The sequence below is a fragment of the Hemitrygon akajei genome, chromosome 15 (genome assembly GCF_048418815.1).
Source record: "Hemitrygon akajei chromosome 15, sHemAka1.3, whole genome shotgun sequence".
NCBI classification, from domain to species: Eukaryota; Metazoa; Chordata; class Chondrichthyes; order Myliobatiformes; family Dasyatidae; genus Hemitrygon; species Hemitrygon akajei.
Window position 1 is genome coordinate 81,282,344 of NC_133138.1, and position 17,260 is coordinate 81,299,603.

Consider the following 17,260-nt stretch of genomic DNA (forward strand, 5'->3'; position numbering starts at 1 on the left):
CACTTAAATTTCTGCATGAAAGACTGGCTTTCTTTATTTTGTTTACAAATGAAATAGATTGTGATTCCAAGATAATAAGCATCTCATTATGGGTGAACATGCTTGTATTGTAAATATAATTATGTTCATGTTTGCATGAGCTAAGCATGAACTTAAAATAAATAAAAATTATATTGACATTATCAGCATGTTCATTCATAACAATTGGAATTCTAGCATGCACTTCTAAATTCAGACAAAATAACATCAAAACCTCTGTCCAATTCAGTTAAAGATTTTTCTGTTAACAATGGTATTTGCAAGAGAGTATCTACTTAATTATATTAAAAAATGAGGCAGGGAGATATTTTCAGTATGATCCTTGAAGTGTAACAGAGGGAAACAGGTGCTCAATGTTTTTTTTTAACAGTACTACAACTAAAAATACATGGGGACAATAAAGCATTAAACACAAATGACCCAAGAACAGAATAATAATTTTTACAGGCTTGCATAATGGAGCAATGCTTTGTTTAACTTTTGCATATATGTTCATAAATGCAAGGAACAGAATTCTGCTTTGAATCCTCGGCAGGGCGGTAATCAAACCACCTGAACCTGTATTCCTTTTCCTAATGCAGAAATGGTGGCAGAGAATGTCCTTTGATTTGATTTACTCATGTCAGAAATAGTTTTTTGGTATCCATTTACAATAATTCAGTACAGATCCTCTGTACTCAAGGAAATACAAATTGGCCCTTTGATTTTCAAAACTTTGAGCCCTGGAATTATTCTGGTAAATCAGCATTTATTTCCCTCCCAAGGTCGGGATATCATTCCTGAAATCCATTGGAGTTCTGACTAAGCAGTTGCACATCTTAAGCACATGGAGGGAAGTAAGGAGTCAGCATTTCAGAAAGAGACGCTTCAGACTTTATAGATGCTGCCTGACCTGCTGAGTTCCTTCCTCAGCATTTTGTGTGTGTTGCTCAAGACTTCCAGCATCTGCAGAATCTCTTGTAGCGTTGGCGCGTGGCCAAGCGGTTAAGGCATTTCTCTAGTGATCTGAAGGTTGCTAGTTCGAGCCTTGGCTCAGGCTGCGTGTGTGTCCTTGAGCAAGGCACTTAACCATACATTGCTCTGCGACGACACCGGTGCCAAGCTGAATGGGTCCTAATGCCCTTCCCTTGGACAACATTGGTGGCATGGAGAGGGGAGACTTGCAGCTTGGGCAACTGCTGGTCTTCCATAAAAAAAAACCCTGCCCAGGCTTGCACCCTGAAAACTTTCTAAGGCGCAAATCCATGGTCTATCGAGACTAACAGAGGCCTACATTCCATGCAGATACAAGGTTAACAGCTGGAGATTCATTTCATTTTAAAATATAAATCAATAACTTCTAGATTTGTATCCAAATCCTTCTTAGCATTCTATAATAAAATATTCTGATTCAACTTTCTTATACGTATATGCAGTACTCAACACAGACTTCCTCACAGTGAATTCTACTTGTTGTAGCTTTTCCCACTCCAGTTTCACTGCACTCTGTACATTTTTGTTATAACATAACAACTAAAATCATGTTGGGCTAGGGTATTTCACACCATAATAACATTTCTCTACACCGTGTGGCAGAGAAAAGGTTTGGTCAATAAATTCGGAAGTACTTGAGGCCTTAGTGAATGAGGAGAGATGGAGAAACAAACGGAACAAAGATGCAAATATTATCAAACCAAGCATTGCTTGAGAAACCGAGAGGCCAAAGAGATTAGATCAAAGGAAAGAGAATAGTAGAAAAAAAATAGGAAAAATGAAAAGATTTAAAAAAAAGCTTCGGAGGGACTTCCGGTGAGGCACGAGGCAAGATAGCAGCACAGCACTGAGTGTTGACATATAACCCTCCATTTTCACATCCTTTAGGGCTCATAGATGGTCTTAGTACAAGGTTGAGTTGGAGAAAAACGTAACTAAACACATGACCTCAAAATAAATCCAAATTCAACCAGGAAACAAGATACCAGCAGATGACACCAAGCTAGCAATTCATCCAAGGAAATAGCTATGCTAATTAAGCAAACAATGGCAACGGAGATGGAATCGCTGCAAGAAGCAGTAGCCCACTTGCTAAAGAAATTGCTGGAAAAGGCTCTCAGCCCCATACAGAAGCATACGGCAGAGAATAGCAACATTCTCTGGTCATTAAAGGAGCAAGCAGACATTCATGCTAAAAAATTTAGCACGGTCTTCAACAAAATAGACAACATTCAGGTTAGCTTATGCAAGAATGAGAAAGATATTAGCTCCTGACTTGTGGAGGTGACTAAGATATGGAAGAAGTTAAACGACTTGGAGGATAAATCTAGAAGAAACAACGTGTGGCTGGTCAACTTGCCGACAGGCGCTGAGGGTGACGATCCGAGAGGCTGCCTCCAGGGGGCGCTGCCTAATTGGGTTCCAGCGCTCAAGAACTCCCACAGCACTCCATTGGAGATCGATAGAGCACACAGGATCTTTTCCAACAACACCTCAAGACCGCGGACCATGGTCTTTCGGCTTCTACGGTACACCGACCGGCAGGCTTTCCTGGAGGGCACAAGGAAAGCCAAAGCTACTCTCCCTGATAACTGACTCTCACTTATAGGGGTGTATTATAGACCACTTAATGGGGAGTGAGAATTGGAGGAGCTAATTTGCAGGGAGGTAGCAGATATTTGTAGTAAGCACAGGGTTGTGATTGTGGGAGATTTTAATTTTCCACACATAGACTGGGAAGCCCATACTGTAAAAGGGCTGGATGGGTTGGAGTTTGTAAAATGTGTGCAGGATAGTTTTTTGCAGCAATACATAGAGGTACCAACTAGAGAAGGGGCAGTGTTGGATCTTCTGTTAGGAAATGAAATAGGTCAGGTGACGGAGGTATGTGTTGGGGAGCACTTCGGGTCCAGTGATCACAATATCATTAATTTCAATATAATTATGGAGAAGGATAGGACTGGACCCAGGGTTGAGATTTTTGATTGGAGAAAGGCTAACTTTGAGGAGATGCGAAAGGATTTAGAAGGAGTGGATTGGGACAATTTGTTTTATGGGAAGGATATAATAGAGAAATGAAGGTCATTTAAAGGTGAAATTTTGAGAGTACAGAATCTTTATGTTCCTGTTAGGTTGAAAGGAAAGGTTATAAGTCTGAGAGAGCCATGGTTTTCAAGGGATATTGGAAACTTGGTTAGAAAAAAGAGAGATATCTACAATAAATATAGGCAGCATGGAGTAAATGAGGTGCTTGAGGAATATAAAGAATGTAAGAAGAATCTTAAGGAAGAAATTAGAAAAGCTAAAAGAAGATACCAGGTTGCTTTGGCAAGTAAGGGGAAAGTAAATCCAAAGGGTTTCTACAGTTATATTAATAGCAAAAGGATAGTGAGGGATAAAATTGGTCCCTTAGAGAATCAGAGTGGAAAGCTATGTGTGGAGCTGAAAGAGATGGGGGAGATTTTGAACAATTTTTTCTCCGGTATTCACTAAACATAGAAACATAGAAAATAGGTGCAGGAGTAGGCCATTCGGCCCTTTGAGCCTGCACCGCCTTTCAGTATGATCATGGCTGATCATCCAACTCACAACCTGTACCTGCTTTCTCTTCATACGCCCTGATCCTTTAGCCACAAGGGCCATATCTAACTCCCTCTTAAATATAGCCAATGAACCAGCCTCAACTGTTTCCTGTGGCACACAATTCCACAGATTCACCACTCTCTGTGTGAAGAAGTTTTTCCTCATCTCAGTCCTAAAAGGCTTCCCCTTTATCCTTAAACTGTGACCCCTCGTTCTGGACTTCCCCAACATCAGAAACAATCTTCCTGCATCTAGCTGGTCCAATCCCTTTAGAATTTTATACGTTTCAATAAGATCCCCCCTCAATCTTCTAAATTCCAGTGAGTATAAGCCTAGTCGATCCAGTCTTTCTTCATATGAAAGCCCTGCCATCCCAGGAATCAATCTAGTGAACCTTCTCTGTACTCCCTCTATGGCAAGAATGTCTTTCCTCAGATTAGGGGACCAAAACTGCACACAATATTCTAGGTGCAGTCTCACCAAGGCCTTGTACAACTGCAGTAGAACCTCCCTGCTCCTGTACTCAAATCCGTTTGCAATGAATGCCAACATACCATTTGCCTTTTTCACCGCCTGCTGTACCTGCATGCTCACCTTCAATGACTGGTGTACAATGATACCCAGGTCTCGTTGCATCTCCCCTTTTCCTAATCGGCCACTGTTCAGATAATAATCTGTTTTCCTGTTCTTGCAACCAAAGTGGATAACCTCACATTTATCCACATTAAATTGCATCTGCCATGAATCTGCCCACTCACCTAACCTATCCAAGTGACCCTGCATCCTCTTAGCATCCTCCTCACAGCTAACACCGCCGCCCAGCTTCGTGTCATCCGCAAACTTGGAGATACTGCATTTAATTCCCTCCTCTAAATCATTAATATATATTGTAAACAACTGAGGTCCCAGCACTGAGCCTTGCGGTACCCCACTAGTCACTGCCTGCCATTCTGAAAAGGTCTCATTTACTCCCACTCTTTGCTTCCTGTCTGCCAACCAATTCTCTATCCACATCAATACCATACCCCCAATACCGTGTGCTTTAAGTTTACACACTAATCTCCTGTGTGGGACCTTGTCAAAAGCCTTTTGAAAATCTAAATATACCACATCCACTGGCTCTCCCCTATCCACTCTACTAGTTACATCTTCAAAAAATTCTATAAGATTCGTCAGACATGATTTTCCTTTCACAAATCCATGCTGACTTTGTCCAATGATTTCACCTCTTTCCAAATGTGCTGTTATCACATCTTTGATAACTGACTCTAGCATTTTCCCCACCACCGATGTCAGACTAACCGGTCTATAATTCCCTGGTTTCTCTCTGCCTCCTTTTTTTAAAAGTGGGGTTACATTAGCCACCCTCCAATCCTCAGGAACTAATCCAGAATCTAAGGAGTTTTGAAAAAATTATCACTAATGCATTCACTATTTCTTGGGCTACTTCCTTAAGCACTCTGGGATGCAGACCATCTGGCCCTGGAGATTTATCTGCCTTTAATCCCTTCAATTTACCTAACACCACTTCCCTACTAACATGTATTTCCCTCAGTTCCTCCATCTCACTAGACCCTCGGTCCCTTACTATTTCCAGAAGATTATTTATGTCCTCCTTAGTGAAGACAAAACCAAAGTAGTTATTCAATTGGTCTGCCATGTCTTTGTTCCCTATGATCAATTCACCTATTTCTGACTGTAAAGGACCTACATTTGTCTTGACCAATCTTTTTCTTTTCACGTATCTATAAAAGCTTTTACAGTCAGATTTTATGTTCCCTGCCAGCTTTCTCTCATAATCTTTTTTCCCTTTCCTAATTATGCCCTTTGTCCTCCTCTGCTGGTCTCTGAATTCCTCCCAGTCCTCAGGTGTGCCACTTTTTTTTGCTAATTTATATGTTTCTTCGTTGGACTTGATACTATCCCTAATTTTCCTAGTCAGCCATGGGTGCACTACCTTCCCTGGTTTATTCTTTTGCCAAACTGAGATGAACAATTGTTGTAGTTCATCTATGTGATCTTTAAATGCTTGCCATTGCATATCCACCGTCAACCCTTTAAGTATCATTTGCCAGTCTATCTTAGCTAATTCACGTCTCATACCTTCAAAGTTACCCTTCTTTAAGTTCAGAACCTTTGTTTCTGATTTAACTATGTCACCCTCCATCTTAATGAAGAATTCCACCATATTATGGTCACTCTTACCCAAGGGGCCTCGCACGACAAGATTGCTAACTAACCCTTCTTCATTGCTCAATACCCAATCTAGAATGCCCTGCTCTCTAGTTGGTTCCTCTACATGTTGGTTCAGAAAACCATCCCGCATACATTCCAAGAAATCCTCTTCCTCAGCACCCTTACCAATTTGGTTCACCCAATCTATATGTAGATTGAAGTCACCCATTATAACTACTGTTCCTTTATTGCACACATTTCTAATTTCCTGTTTAATGCCATCCCCAACCTCACTACTACTGTTAGGTGGCCTGTACACAACTCCCACCAGCGTTTTCTGCCCCTTAGTGTTATGCAGCTCTACTCATATCGATTCCACATCCTCCAGGCTAATGTCCTTCCTTTCTATTGCGTTAATCACCTCTCTAACCAGCAATGCTACCCCACCTCCTTTTCTTTCCTGTCTATCCCTCCTGAATATTGAATATCCCTGGATGTTGAGCTCCCATACTTGGTCACCCTGGAGTCATGTCTCTGTGATCCCAACTATATCATATTCATTAATAACTATCTGCACATTCAATATCCACCTTGTTATGAATGCTCCTCGCATTGACACACAAAGCCTTCAGGCTTGTTTTTACAACACTCTTAGCCCTTATACAATTATGTTGAAAAATGGCCCTTTTTGCTTTTTGCCCTGGATTTGCCTGCTTGCCACTTTTATTTTTCACCTTACTACTTTTTGCTTCTACCCTCATTTTACACCCCTCTGTCTCTCTGCACTTGTTCCCATCCCCCTGCCACATTAGTTTAAAGCCTCCTGAACAGCAGTAGCAAAGAGAAGGATATTGAATTGTGTAAGGTAAGGGAAATAAGTAGGGAAGTTATGGAAACTATGGCGATTAAAGAGGATGAAGTACTGGCGCTTTTAAGGAACATAGAAGTGGATAAATCTCTGGGTCCTGACAGGATATTCCCTTGGACCTTGAGGGAAGTTAGTGTAGAAATAGCAGGGGGTTTGACAGAAATATTTCAAATGTCATTAGAAACAGGGATGATGCCAGAGGATTGGTGTATTGCTCATGTGGTTCTATTGTTTAAAAAGGGTTCCAAGAGTAAACCTAGCAATTATAGGCCTGCCAGTTTGACGTCAGTGTTGGGTAAATTAATGGAAAGTATTCTTAGAGATGGTATATATAATTATCTTGATAGACAGGGTCTGATTAGGAACAGTCAGCATGGATTTGTGCGTGGAAGGTCATGTTTGACAAATCTTATTGAATTTTTTGAGGAGGTTATGAGGAAAGTTGACGAGGGTAAAGCAGTGGATGTTGTCCTTGACAAGGTTCTGCACGGAAGGTTAGTTAGGAATGTTCAATCGTTAGGTATTAGTATTGAAGTAGTAAAATGGATTCAACAGTGGCTGGATGGGAGATGCCAGAGAGTAGTGGTGGATAACTGTTTGTCAGGTTGGAGGCCAGTGACTAGTAGTGTGCCTCAGGGATTTGTACTGGGTCCAATGTTGTTTGTCATATACATTAATGATCTGGATGATGGGGTGGTAAATTGGATTAGTAAGTATGCAGATGATACTAAGGTAGGTGGCGTTGTGGATCATGAAGTAGGTTTTCAAAACTTGCAGAGAGATTTAGTCCAGTTAGAAGAGTGGGCTGAACGATGGCAGACGGAGTTTAATGCTAATAAGTGTGAGGCGCTACATTTTGGTAGGAATAATCCAAATAGGACATACATGGTAAATGGTAGGACATTGAAAAATGCAGTAGAACAGAGTGATATAGGAATAATGGTGCATAGTTCCCTGAAGGTGGAATCTCATGTGGATAGGGTGGTGAAGAAAGCCTTTGGTATGCTGGCCTTTATAAATCAGAGCATTGAGTACAGAAGTTGGGATGTAATGTTAAAATTGTACAAGGCATTGATAAGGCCAAATTTGGAGTATTGTGTACAGTTCTGGTCACCGAATTATAGGAAAAATGTCAAAAAATAGGGAGAGTACAAAGAAGATTTACTAGACTGTTACCTGGGTTTCAGCACCTAAGTTACAGGGAAAGGTTGAACAAGTTAGGTCTTTATCCTTTGGAGCGTAGAAGGTTGAGGGGGGACTTGATAGAGGTATTTAAAATTATGAGGGGGATAGATAGATTTGATGTGGATAGGCTTTTTCCATTGAGAGTAGGGGAGATTCAAACAAGAGGACATGAGTTGAGAGTTAGGGGGCAAAAGTTTAAGGGTAACACGAGGGGGATTTCTTTACTCAGAGAGTGGTAGCTGTGTGGAATGAGCTGCCAGTAGAAGTGGTAGAGGCAGGTTCGATATTGTCATTTAAAGTAAAATTGGATGGGTATATGGATAGGAAAGGAATGGAGGGTTATGGGCTGAGTACGGGTCAGTGGGACTAGGTGAGAGTAAGCATTCGGCATGGACTAGAAGGGCTGAGATGGCCTGTTTCCGTGCTGTAATTGTTATATGGTTATAGGTTATGTGCAATCTAACAGGCATGGGCAAGTTAACGTCCTAGGTGTGAAGTTTTCTGGTTATTCTTTTATTGGAAAGTCATTTGATGCACTCTTGTATTTAGTTAATTAAGGGGCCAGTTAGTTTCTGAGTATTGCAGGTCAGAGTTTCAAGGTAATGGCTCAGTTAGCTTGTTAGTACAAGGATAACATGGTAATGTGATATAAATCTGCCTAGAATATACATTTTATCTTTTACTTTCTGAGGTGATATTCAACACATCCAAATGTCATACTTCATCAAGAATGAAGCTGAAAAACAGCAGTTTGTTCTGAAACACTTTAGTTGTACATTTTCATTTCAGGTTATGTCTCCAGTAGACTTGTTTACGTTCATGGGCGCCAGATAAGACATCACTGGTGTCATCGCTAAGTGACAGTCTATTAAAGCAACACTCTCCTGCAAGAGAGCTGCTGGGTTCTTGATTATGTGTTATACTATGTCTGAGACGGGAATGGTTTTAATTGTATGGGTTAATGGGTTTGACCAGGATTTTTTTTCTTGTCTCTTTGCTTTGATTGTCTATGAGAACCGGTTGGCCTTTCTGATTTGTTGGTGCTAGAGGTGGGCGGTTAATGTTCAGTGTCTGACATTGCTAAGTGACACTCACAGATGTTACAAAGTAAAGGTTTGAATGGGAGGGGTGATGGGAAGTGGGGTGGAAAGGGGGTAACTCAGGGCTCCACCACCAACTTAGAACAACAGATCCAGGGGAAGATGAGCAACACAGATAAATTAGAAAATCTTACTATCGTATCACTTAATGTTAGAGGATTAAACTCTCCCTACAAGCGCTCAAAGGTTTTGGATTTCTTACGCAGGAAGAAAATAGATATCGCACTGTTACAGGAAACACATTCCAAACCTAATGACATTCGCAGGGTTCAAAACCGCTTTTAAAAAACCGTTGTGGCATCAGCTGATGGTACTCATATGAAAGGAGTTATGATATTAATGAGACATAGTATTGATGTATCAATTGAAAGGACAGGCTCCAATGATGAAGGACATCTTGCTTTTTGCTGTACATCCATTCAGAGTAATATAGTTACACTCATTAGCCTATATGCCTCAAGTATATTCGAGGCTGAATTTTATCCCTCAATTACTGAAGTTAAGTGACTACCAACTATATGTTGGCTCGGACATGAATGCTTTGTTAAACAATAACCTTGATAAATCTTCCTCAACTGTATCAAGCTCTCAAGAATCTGCTTCCAAAGCACTTAACCTCTTTCTAATGGATTTAAATGTAACTGATGTGTGGAGGGTGCATAATCCATCTGCTAAAAACTATACCTTTTCTCCACAAGACTTAAAGCTTTCTCTCCGATAGATTACATTCTTATATCCTCTGGTTTGCTGCCTTTGGTACACTCAAAAGAATTTTTGCCCAGACATCTATCTGATCACAGCCGTTATATTTACTTTTAATTATGGCAAAATCAAAAATAAGGCTACTATTTAAAACTAGAGGTTTAACTCCACACTTCTAAAAAAAACGACAATTTTCTAACACAACTGAGAACAAAACTGATGGAATTTATGAATTTAAATAAATTCCATTTATTTAAATGAATTTAAATGGTTGCAGGAAGGGTGTGATTGGCAACTAAATATTCCTGGATTTAGTTGCTTCAAGTGTGATAGAGTAGGAGGGGCCAGAGGAGGAGGTGTTGCATTGCTTGTCCGAGAAAATCTTATGGCGGTGCTTTGGAAGGATAGATTACAGAGCTCCTCTAGGGAGGCTATTTGGGTGGAATTGAGGAATGGGAAAGGTGTAGTAACACTGATAGGAGTGTATTATAGGCCACCTAATGGGGAGCGTGAGTTGGAAGAGCAAATGTGTAAGGAGATAGCAGATATTTGTAGTAAACACAAGGTGGTGATTGTGGGAGATTTTAATTTTCCACACATAGATTGGGAAGCTCATTCTGTAAAAGGGCTGGATGGTTTAGAGTTTGTGAAATGTGTGCAGGATAGCTTTTTGCAACAATACATAGAAGTACCGACTAGAGATGGGGCAGTGTTGGATCTCCTGTTAGGGAATGCGATAGGTCAGCTGACAGATGTATGTGTTGGGGAGCACTTCGGGTCCAGTGATCACAATAGCATTAGCTTCAATATAATTATGGAGAAGGACAGGACTGGACCTAGAGTTGAGATTTTTGATTGGAGAAAGGCTAACTTTGAGGAGATGCGCAGGGATTTAGAGAGAGTGGATTGGGTCAAGTTGTTTTATGGGAAGGATGTAATAGAGAAATGGAGGTCATTTAAGGGTGAAATTATGAGGGTATAGAATCTTTATGTTCCTGTTCGGTTGAAAGGAAAGGTTAAAGGTTTGAAAGTGCCATGGTTTTCAAGGGATATTAGAAACTTGGTTCGAAAAAAGAGGGATGTCTACAATAGATATAGGCAGCATGGAGTAAAGGAATTGCTCGAGGAATATAAAGAATGTAAAAGGAAACTTAAGAAAGAGATTAGAAAAGCTAAAAGAAGTTACGAGTTTGGTTTGGCAAATAAGGTGGAAGCAAATCCGAAAGGCTTCTACAGTTATATTAAAAGCAAGAGGATAGTGAGGGATAAAATTGGTCCCTTAGAGAATCAGGGTGGTCAGCTATGTGTGGAGCCGAGGGAGATGGGAGAGATTTTGAACGATTTCTTCTCTTCGGTATTCACTAAGGAGAAGGATATTGAATGGTGTAAGGTGTGGGAAACAAGTAAGGAAGTTATGGAACCTATGCCAATTAAAGAGGTGGAAGTACTGGCACTTTTAAGAAATTTAAAAATGGATAAATCTCCGGGTCCTGACCGGATATTCCCCAGGACCTTGAGGGAAGTTTGTGTAGAGATAGCAGGAGCTCTGATGGCGATCTTTCAGATGTCATTAGAAACGGGGATTGTGCCGGAGGATTGGCGTATTGCTCATGTGGTTCCATTGTTTAAAAAGGGTTCTAGAAGTAAGCCTGGCAATTATAGACCTGTCAGTTTGACATCAGTGGTGGGTAAATTAATGGAAAGTATTCTTAGAGATAGTATTTATAATTATCTGGATAGACAGGATCTGATTAGGAGTAGCCAGCATGGATTTGTGCATGGAAGGTCATGTTTGACAAACCTTATTGAATTTTTTGAAGTAGTTACTAGGAATGTTGACGAGGGTAAGGCAGTGGATGTAGTCTATATGGACTTCAGCAAGGCCTTTGACAAAGTTCCACATGGAAGGTTAGTTAAGAAGGTTCAGTCGTTAGGTATTAATGCTGGAGTAATAAAATGGATTCAACAGTGGCTAGATGGGAGATGCCAGAGAGTAGTGGTGGATAATTGTTTATCGGGATGGAGGCCGGTGACTAGCGGGGTGCCTCAGGGATCTGTTTTGGGCCCAATGTTGTTTGTAATATACATAAATGATCTGGATGATGGGGTGGTAAATTGGATTAGTAAGTATGCTGATGATACTAAGGTAGGAGGTGTTGTGGATAATGAGGTGGATTTTCAAAGCTTGCAGGGAGATTTATGCCGGATAGAAGAATGGGCTGAACGTTGGCAGATGGAGTTTAATGCTGAGAAGTGTGAGGTTCTACATTTTGGCAGGAATAATCCAAATAGAACATACAGGGTAAATGGTAGGGCATTGAGGAATGCAGTGGAACAGAGAGATCTAGGAATAACAGTGCATAGTTCCCTGAAGGTGGAGTCTCATGTAGATAGGGTGGTGAAGAAGGCGTTTGGAACGCTGGCCTTTATAAATCAGAGCATTGAGTACAGAAGTTGGGATGTAGTACAGAAGTTGGGATGTAATGTTAAAATTGTACAAGGCATTGGTAAGGCCAAATTTGGAATATTGTGTACAGTTCTGGTCACCGAATTATAGGAAAGATATCAATAAATTAGAGAAAGTGCAGAGACGATTTACTAGGATGTTACCTGGGTTTCAGCAGTTAAGTTACAGAGAAAGGTTGAACAAGTTAGGTCTCTATTCATTGGAGCGTAGAAGGTTGAGGGGGGATTTGATCGAGGTATTTAAAATGTTGAGAGGGATAGATAGAGTTGACGTGAATAGGCTGTTTCCATTGAGAGTAGGGGAGATTCAAACGAGAGGACATGATTTGAGAGTTAGGGGGCAAAAGTTTAAGGGAAACACGAGGAGGTATTTCTTTACTCAGAGAGTGATAGCTGTGTGGAATGAGCTTCCTGTAGAAGTAGTAGAGGCCAGTTCAGTTGTGTCATTTAAGGTAAAATTGGATAGGTATATGGACAGGAAAGGAGTGGAGGGTTATGGGCTGAGTGCGGGTAGGTGGGACTAGGTGAGATTAAGAGTTCGGCACGGACTAGGAGGGCCGGAATGGCCTGTTTCCGTGCTGTGATTGTTATATGGTTATATGGTTATATGGTTAAATAAAAATAGTGTCTCGGATATGACAGTGATTTGGGCCTCCATCAAGGGTTTCTTATGAAATAATGCTGTATGGTTCAGTTCCCACCTACATAAAAGCCGGCCTCAAAAGATTTCCACCCCAGAAAGTTTTGGAGAATGATCTCAAAAGGAGATAACACCGTAACAAAAGAAAATGAGCTCATAACAAAACAAGTAGAATTAAATGATTTATTAAGAAGCAGGGCAGTATATATGATCCATATACCCATACATAAGTATTATGCAGAAGACAGCAGACTGAGCCATCTTTTGGTACTAACGGTCAAACAAAAGGAAGCTAAAAGGTCTATACCAGCGATTAGATGTGCTAAACTTGGAGCAGTATCTTCAAAAGAGGAAATAAATAAGACATTCAAGAACTACTTTAAAGAACAAGTGCCTCAGTTCTTTCTGAGAATGATTTCACCAATATTTTAAGTGGATTAGACCTAAAAGAGGACACCAAAACTCTAGACTCTCCTATTTCACTGGATGAGCTACTCAAAGCAGTCAAAGCTACAAATAAGAGCCATACGCCAGGTACAGATGGCATACCTGTGGAACATTACCTAGCACTTTGGGATATTCTTGGACCAATATGGTTAGAAACATTAAATTATGCTATTGGAAATGGCGCTTTCCATACAGATCTAAACACCACCCAGATCACAGTTATACCTAAGCCCCGGTAAGGTCCCCTTAGAGTGTGCCAATCACTGTCCAATCTCCTTGATAAATGCCAACCTCAAGATATTTTCCAAAGTCTTAGCCAGTAGTCTCGAGACAGTAGTTGGGAAAATAATTAACCCAGATCAAACGGGCTTTATCAAGGGACATCTCATATCTGATAATATTTGCCGGCTCTTACACATACTGAGTGCGACACATAAAATCCCACCTGCCTGTGACCTGCTATTTCTAGATGCTGAAAAAGCGTTCAATCGCCTTGAATGGCCATATCTCTGGAGAGTTCTAAAAGAATTTAAGTTTGGCGATAAATTTATCAATATGATTCAAACACTGTATGCTAATCCTTCAGCCCAGGTCAGTGTGGGAGGAGGTTTCTCAGAGTTATTTGACATAGGACAGGGCACACGACAAGGGGACCCTCTGTCTCCTTTAATTTTTATTACGGTATATCTATTGAACCGCTCGCGCATTTAATTAGAAACTCTCTTCTGATCTCCCCTATTACAATAGGTACAACAACACATTCAATATCACTTTACCCAGATGACACATTAGTTTATATGGCAAATATTCAACAAACTCTCCCCTATGTTTTAAAAACACTGGAGCAATTTGTATTTCTTTCAGGATACAAAGTTAATCTGTCAAAATCAGCACTGATGCTGATTAATACAGATAAACGTTACTACTTGGGTATTAAAGTTAATACTTCCATATTGTCTGTGGCTAAAACAAATTAATCTTTAATTTTGAATAAAATAGAAGAAGATTTAATAGATGGAGACACCTGCCAGCATCAGTCCCAGCCCGTATATCGGTCATTAAAATGAACAACTTACCCTGCATTAATTTAATCAGCTCAATGATCCCACTTGCACCTCCAGCAGGATATTGGCAAAAACTGACTCCTTACTACGATGCTATGTTTGGAACGGTAAATGACCCAATATAAAGTGATCAGCTCTACAATTCAAAAAGTTGGATGGGGGATTGACATGTCCAAATTTTAAACTGTATCACTGAGCATTTGTATTAAAAAGTGTTAGCTATTGGATGGAGGAGGATAAAGTTTTGTCATGTAAAAATATAGAACAAGAGCTAATAGCGCCAGTAAGGTTGAAGGACTTTCCCATTATAGGTATGTCTACCAAAAAATGCGATTTGTATTACGGTCCATTTTTAACCCATATGCTACAAGTGCAGAAAAGTTCCTAAAATTTAAAAGCCTATGGTGCAAATCATCTCCATTATGGAACAGTAATCATTTTCTATCTGGGGAGAAACCATTCACTAACAGAACTTGGGAGGATAAAGGTAATACTACTTTTCAAGATATTAATGGGGCAAGTACTATCCTTAGCTTTCAAGAACTGGTATCTCGATATAATATTGATAAACACTATCTTTTCTTCTACTTTAGAGTAAGATCAGCTTGTAAAGCCAACGGGGTTCCCTGGGGGTCAGATTTAAAGGACCGTCCATTTTAAGTTGGATACAGGGTGCTCCAAGACAGATAGTGTCATATAAGTATGATAAATTAAATTTCCAGAAGTACATGCCCACATCAGGAATGAAAGTCTGGGATAGGGACATATCTGAATTGGGACAAGACTTGGACTGGGATTCGATTTGGGATAATGCTACTGGTGTTTCAAAAAACCCAAATCATCGGTATATACACTTAAGATTTTGTCATAGAGCATATCTAACACCAAGAATTAGACATCAAGTGGGACTGGTTCTTGACCCATATTGCTTATTTTGACCTCACGGAACTGTTGGCTCTTTTATACATCTTGTATAGGAATGTTCAGGGGTTTTTGGTTTGTGGGGGAAGGTTATCAGTACTCTTACAGAACTAACGGGGGTACAATTACCAATGGACCCCACTGTACATCTTCTAAATGATGACTCCCACCTTTCCCGTAGGGAAAAAACACGCAAAGTCTGGCTGCAGGCCTGACTGCAGCTAAGAAGATTGTAGTCCAGCGTTGGAAACCTCCCCATGATATTTCAAATACTCTCTGGCTTCGGAGCTTTTTGGACATTTCTTACCTGGAATTATCATCAGCGAGAGTAAATGATGCACGACCAAACACAATCGTAATGTGGTCAAGTTTGATACCTAACTTAAAAGATCTTCTGTTAAAATAGAGAATGCTCTGTCTGTGTATGCACTACTATTCAGTTGGTTGGTGGAGGGGAGGGGGTGGGGGGGAGAGAGAGAGGGGGTGCAGAGGGGGATGGGGATGAGGGTTGGGGTGGCTGGGTTAAACAGTCAAAATGTAATCGGCAACTGGTTGTATTGAATGTAATCTGTTGGTGTTGCAATAAAAATAAGTGATTAAAAAAAAAGCTTCTAGGCAGAACTTTTGATATTTGATGTTGGTAATCATGGAATCATGTAGCATAGGAACTTCACCACATCCATCCCAAACATCAGCTCCCCATCTATTCTAATAACGTTTACAAGCACTTGGTCCACAGCTATCTACGCCTTAGCAATTCAAGTGCTTGTGCAAATATGTTTTTAAAAAGTCATTCGCTTTCTCAATATTGGAATCAGGAACCTCTGCTGATAAATATAAGGTGGAACTCTTGCAGTAAAGTTACAACGCAAATCCATGAAATTTTACCTGCGTGAAAGAAAATGATAACAGACTTAAATCAACCACCATTCCCTAATGATTTAAAAGCCATGGGACATGACTTAACTAGATATTACTGCTAAATTTGTTCATTAATAATTATTATCTTAACACAGCATAGATCCCTATAGAGAATTACACTGCCATTCATCACCAATGGACTCAACATGCAACTTTTGATAGTATATAAATGCATTCAAGTGTGGAAAATATTTAGAAGGATTTGGGCTTGGTCAACCACCAGGAGAATTGGATGATAAGAATACTTCTGATAAAAGATCTATGGTTCTATAGGTGCAGGTCAGTGGGACTAGGCAGAAAAATGGTTTTGGCACAGCCAAGAAGGGCCAAAAGGCCTGTTTCTGTGCTGTAATGTTCTATGGTTCTATGGTTCAAAATTATGCATAACAAATGTTGAAATTAGAGACTTACCGTGGTTAAGACACATGGCTATTAGTGCCAGGGTGTATTGCGATATGCTCATTGTTTTAAACACAGCAGCTGAGAAATACATAATAGATCACTGTCAGTAAAGATCTTTAGGACATTGTGCAATCCCCCACATTGAACCAGCCAAACAATACACTTCTATTGTGTTCCTGAAGTCTCACTGCTTTCCCCCATCCTGTTCTAGATGTTACAGCAACCTCTCTGAAACCAAGCAGTTTGTCTTTAGAAAGTGTTGACTTTCAGACTGTCCAATTAATCCTTTTGTTCATTTTTCTGAACTCTACAGTATTCTCCTTTTTAAAGATAGATGCAAAACATTCTGAAAGTCATGATTCAATTTAAATCTTTCAGTGAAAGCATTCAGATCATACCAAATCTCAGTGGAGAAAAATAACTTTTTCTTCCTCCTCCACAAGATTTCCTGTTGCAATTATGCATTCCTTACTTAACAAGCTATTAAACTACTTGTCATGAAGAATGATGTTCTACAGTTGTTTGACTGATGAAATAAATGTTATTCATAATGTGATAGATCCATTGCCCTTTTTAATTACTGATTGTAAACTTTCCTTTCACGCAAATACAAAATTAAAGGAACTAGTGCATTATCTTAATGTATGGTAGGATACAAGACCTTAAGATCCAGGAGCGGAAAGGTGGCTCTGCCATTCCATCATGGCTGATTTATTATCCTACTCAGCCCCGTTCTCCTGCCTTCTCCTCACACCCTTTGATGTTTTTTCTAATC

At 40.1% G+C, this 17,260-nt stretch overlaps 1 protein-coding gene across 1 annotated transcript in view; it reads right to left on the reverse strand.

The window, feature by feature from the left end:
- LOC140739087 (B-cell receptor CD22-like) overlaps window positions 1–17,260 on the reverse strand; it is a 72,704-nt gene that overhangs the window by 52,154 nt on the left and 3,290 nt on the right. The window contains 1 exon segment of the mRNA XM_073067033.1: window positions 16,495–16,563. Coding sequence (XP_072923134.1) covers window positions 16,495–16,546 — 52 coding nt within the window. The 5' untranslated portion in view covers window positions 16,547–16,563.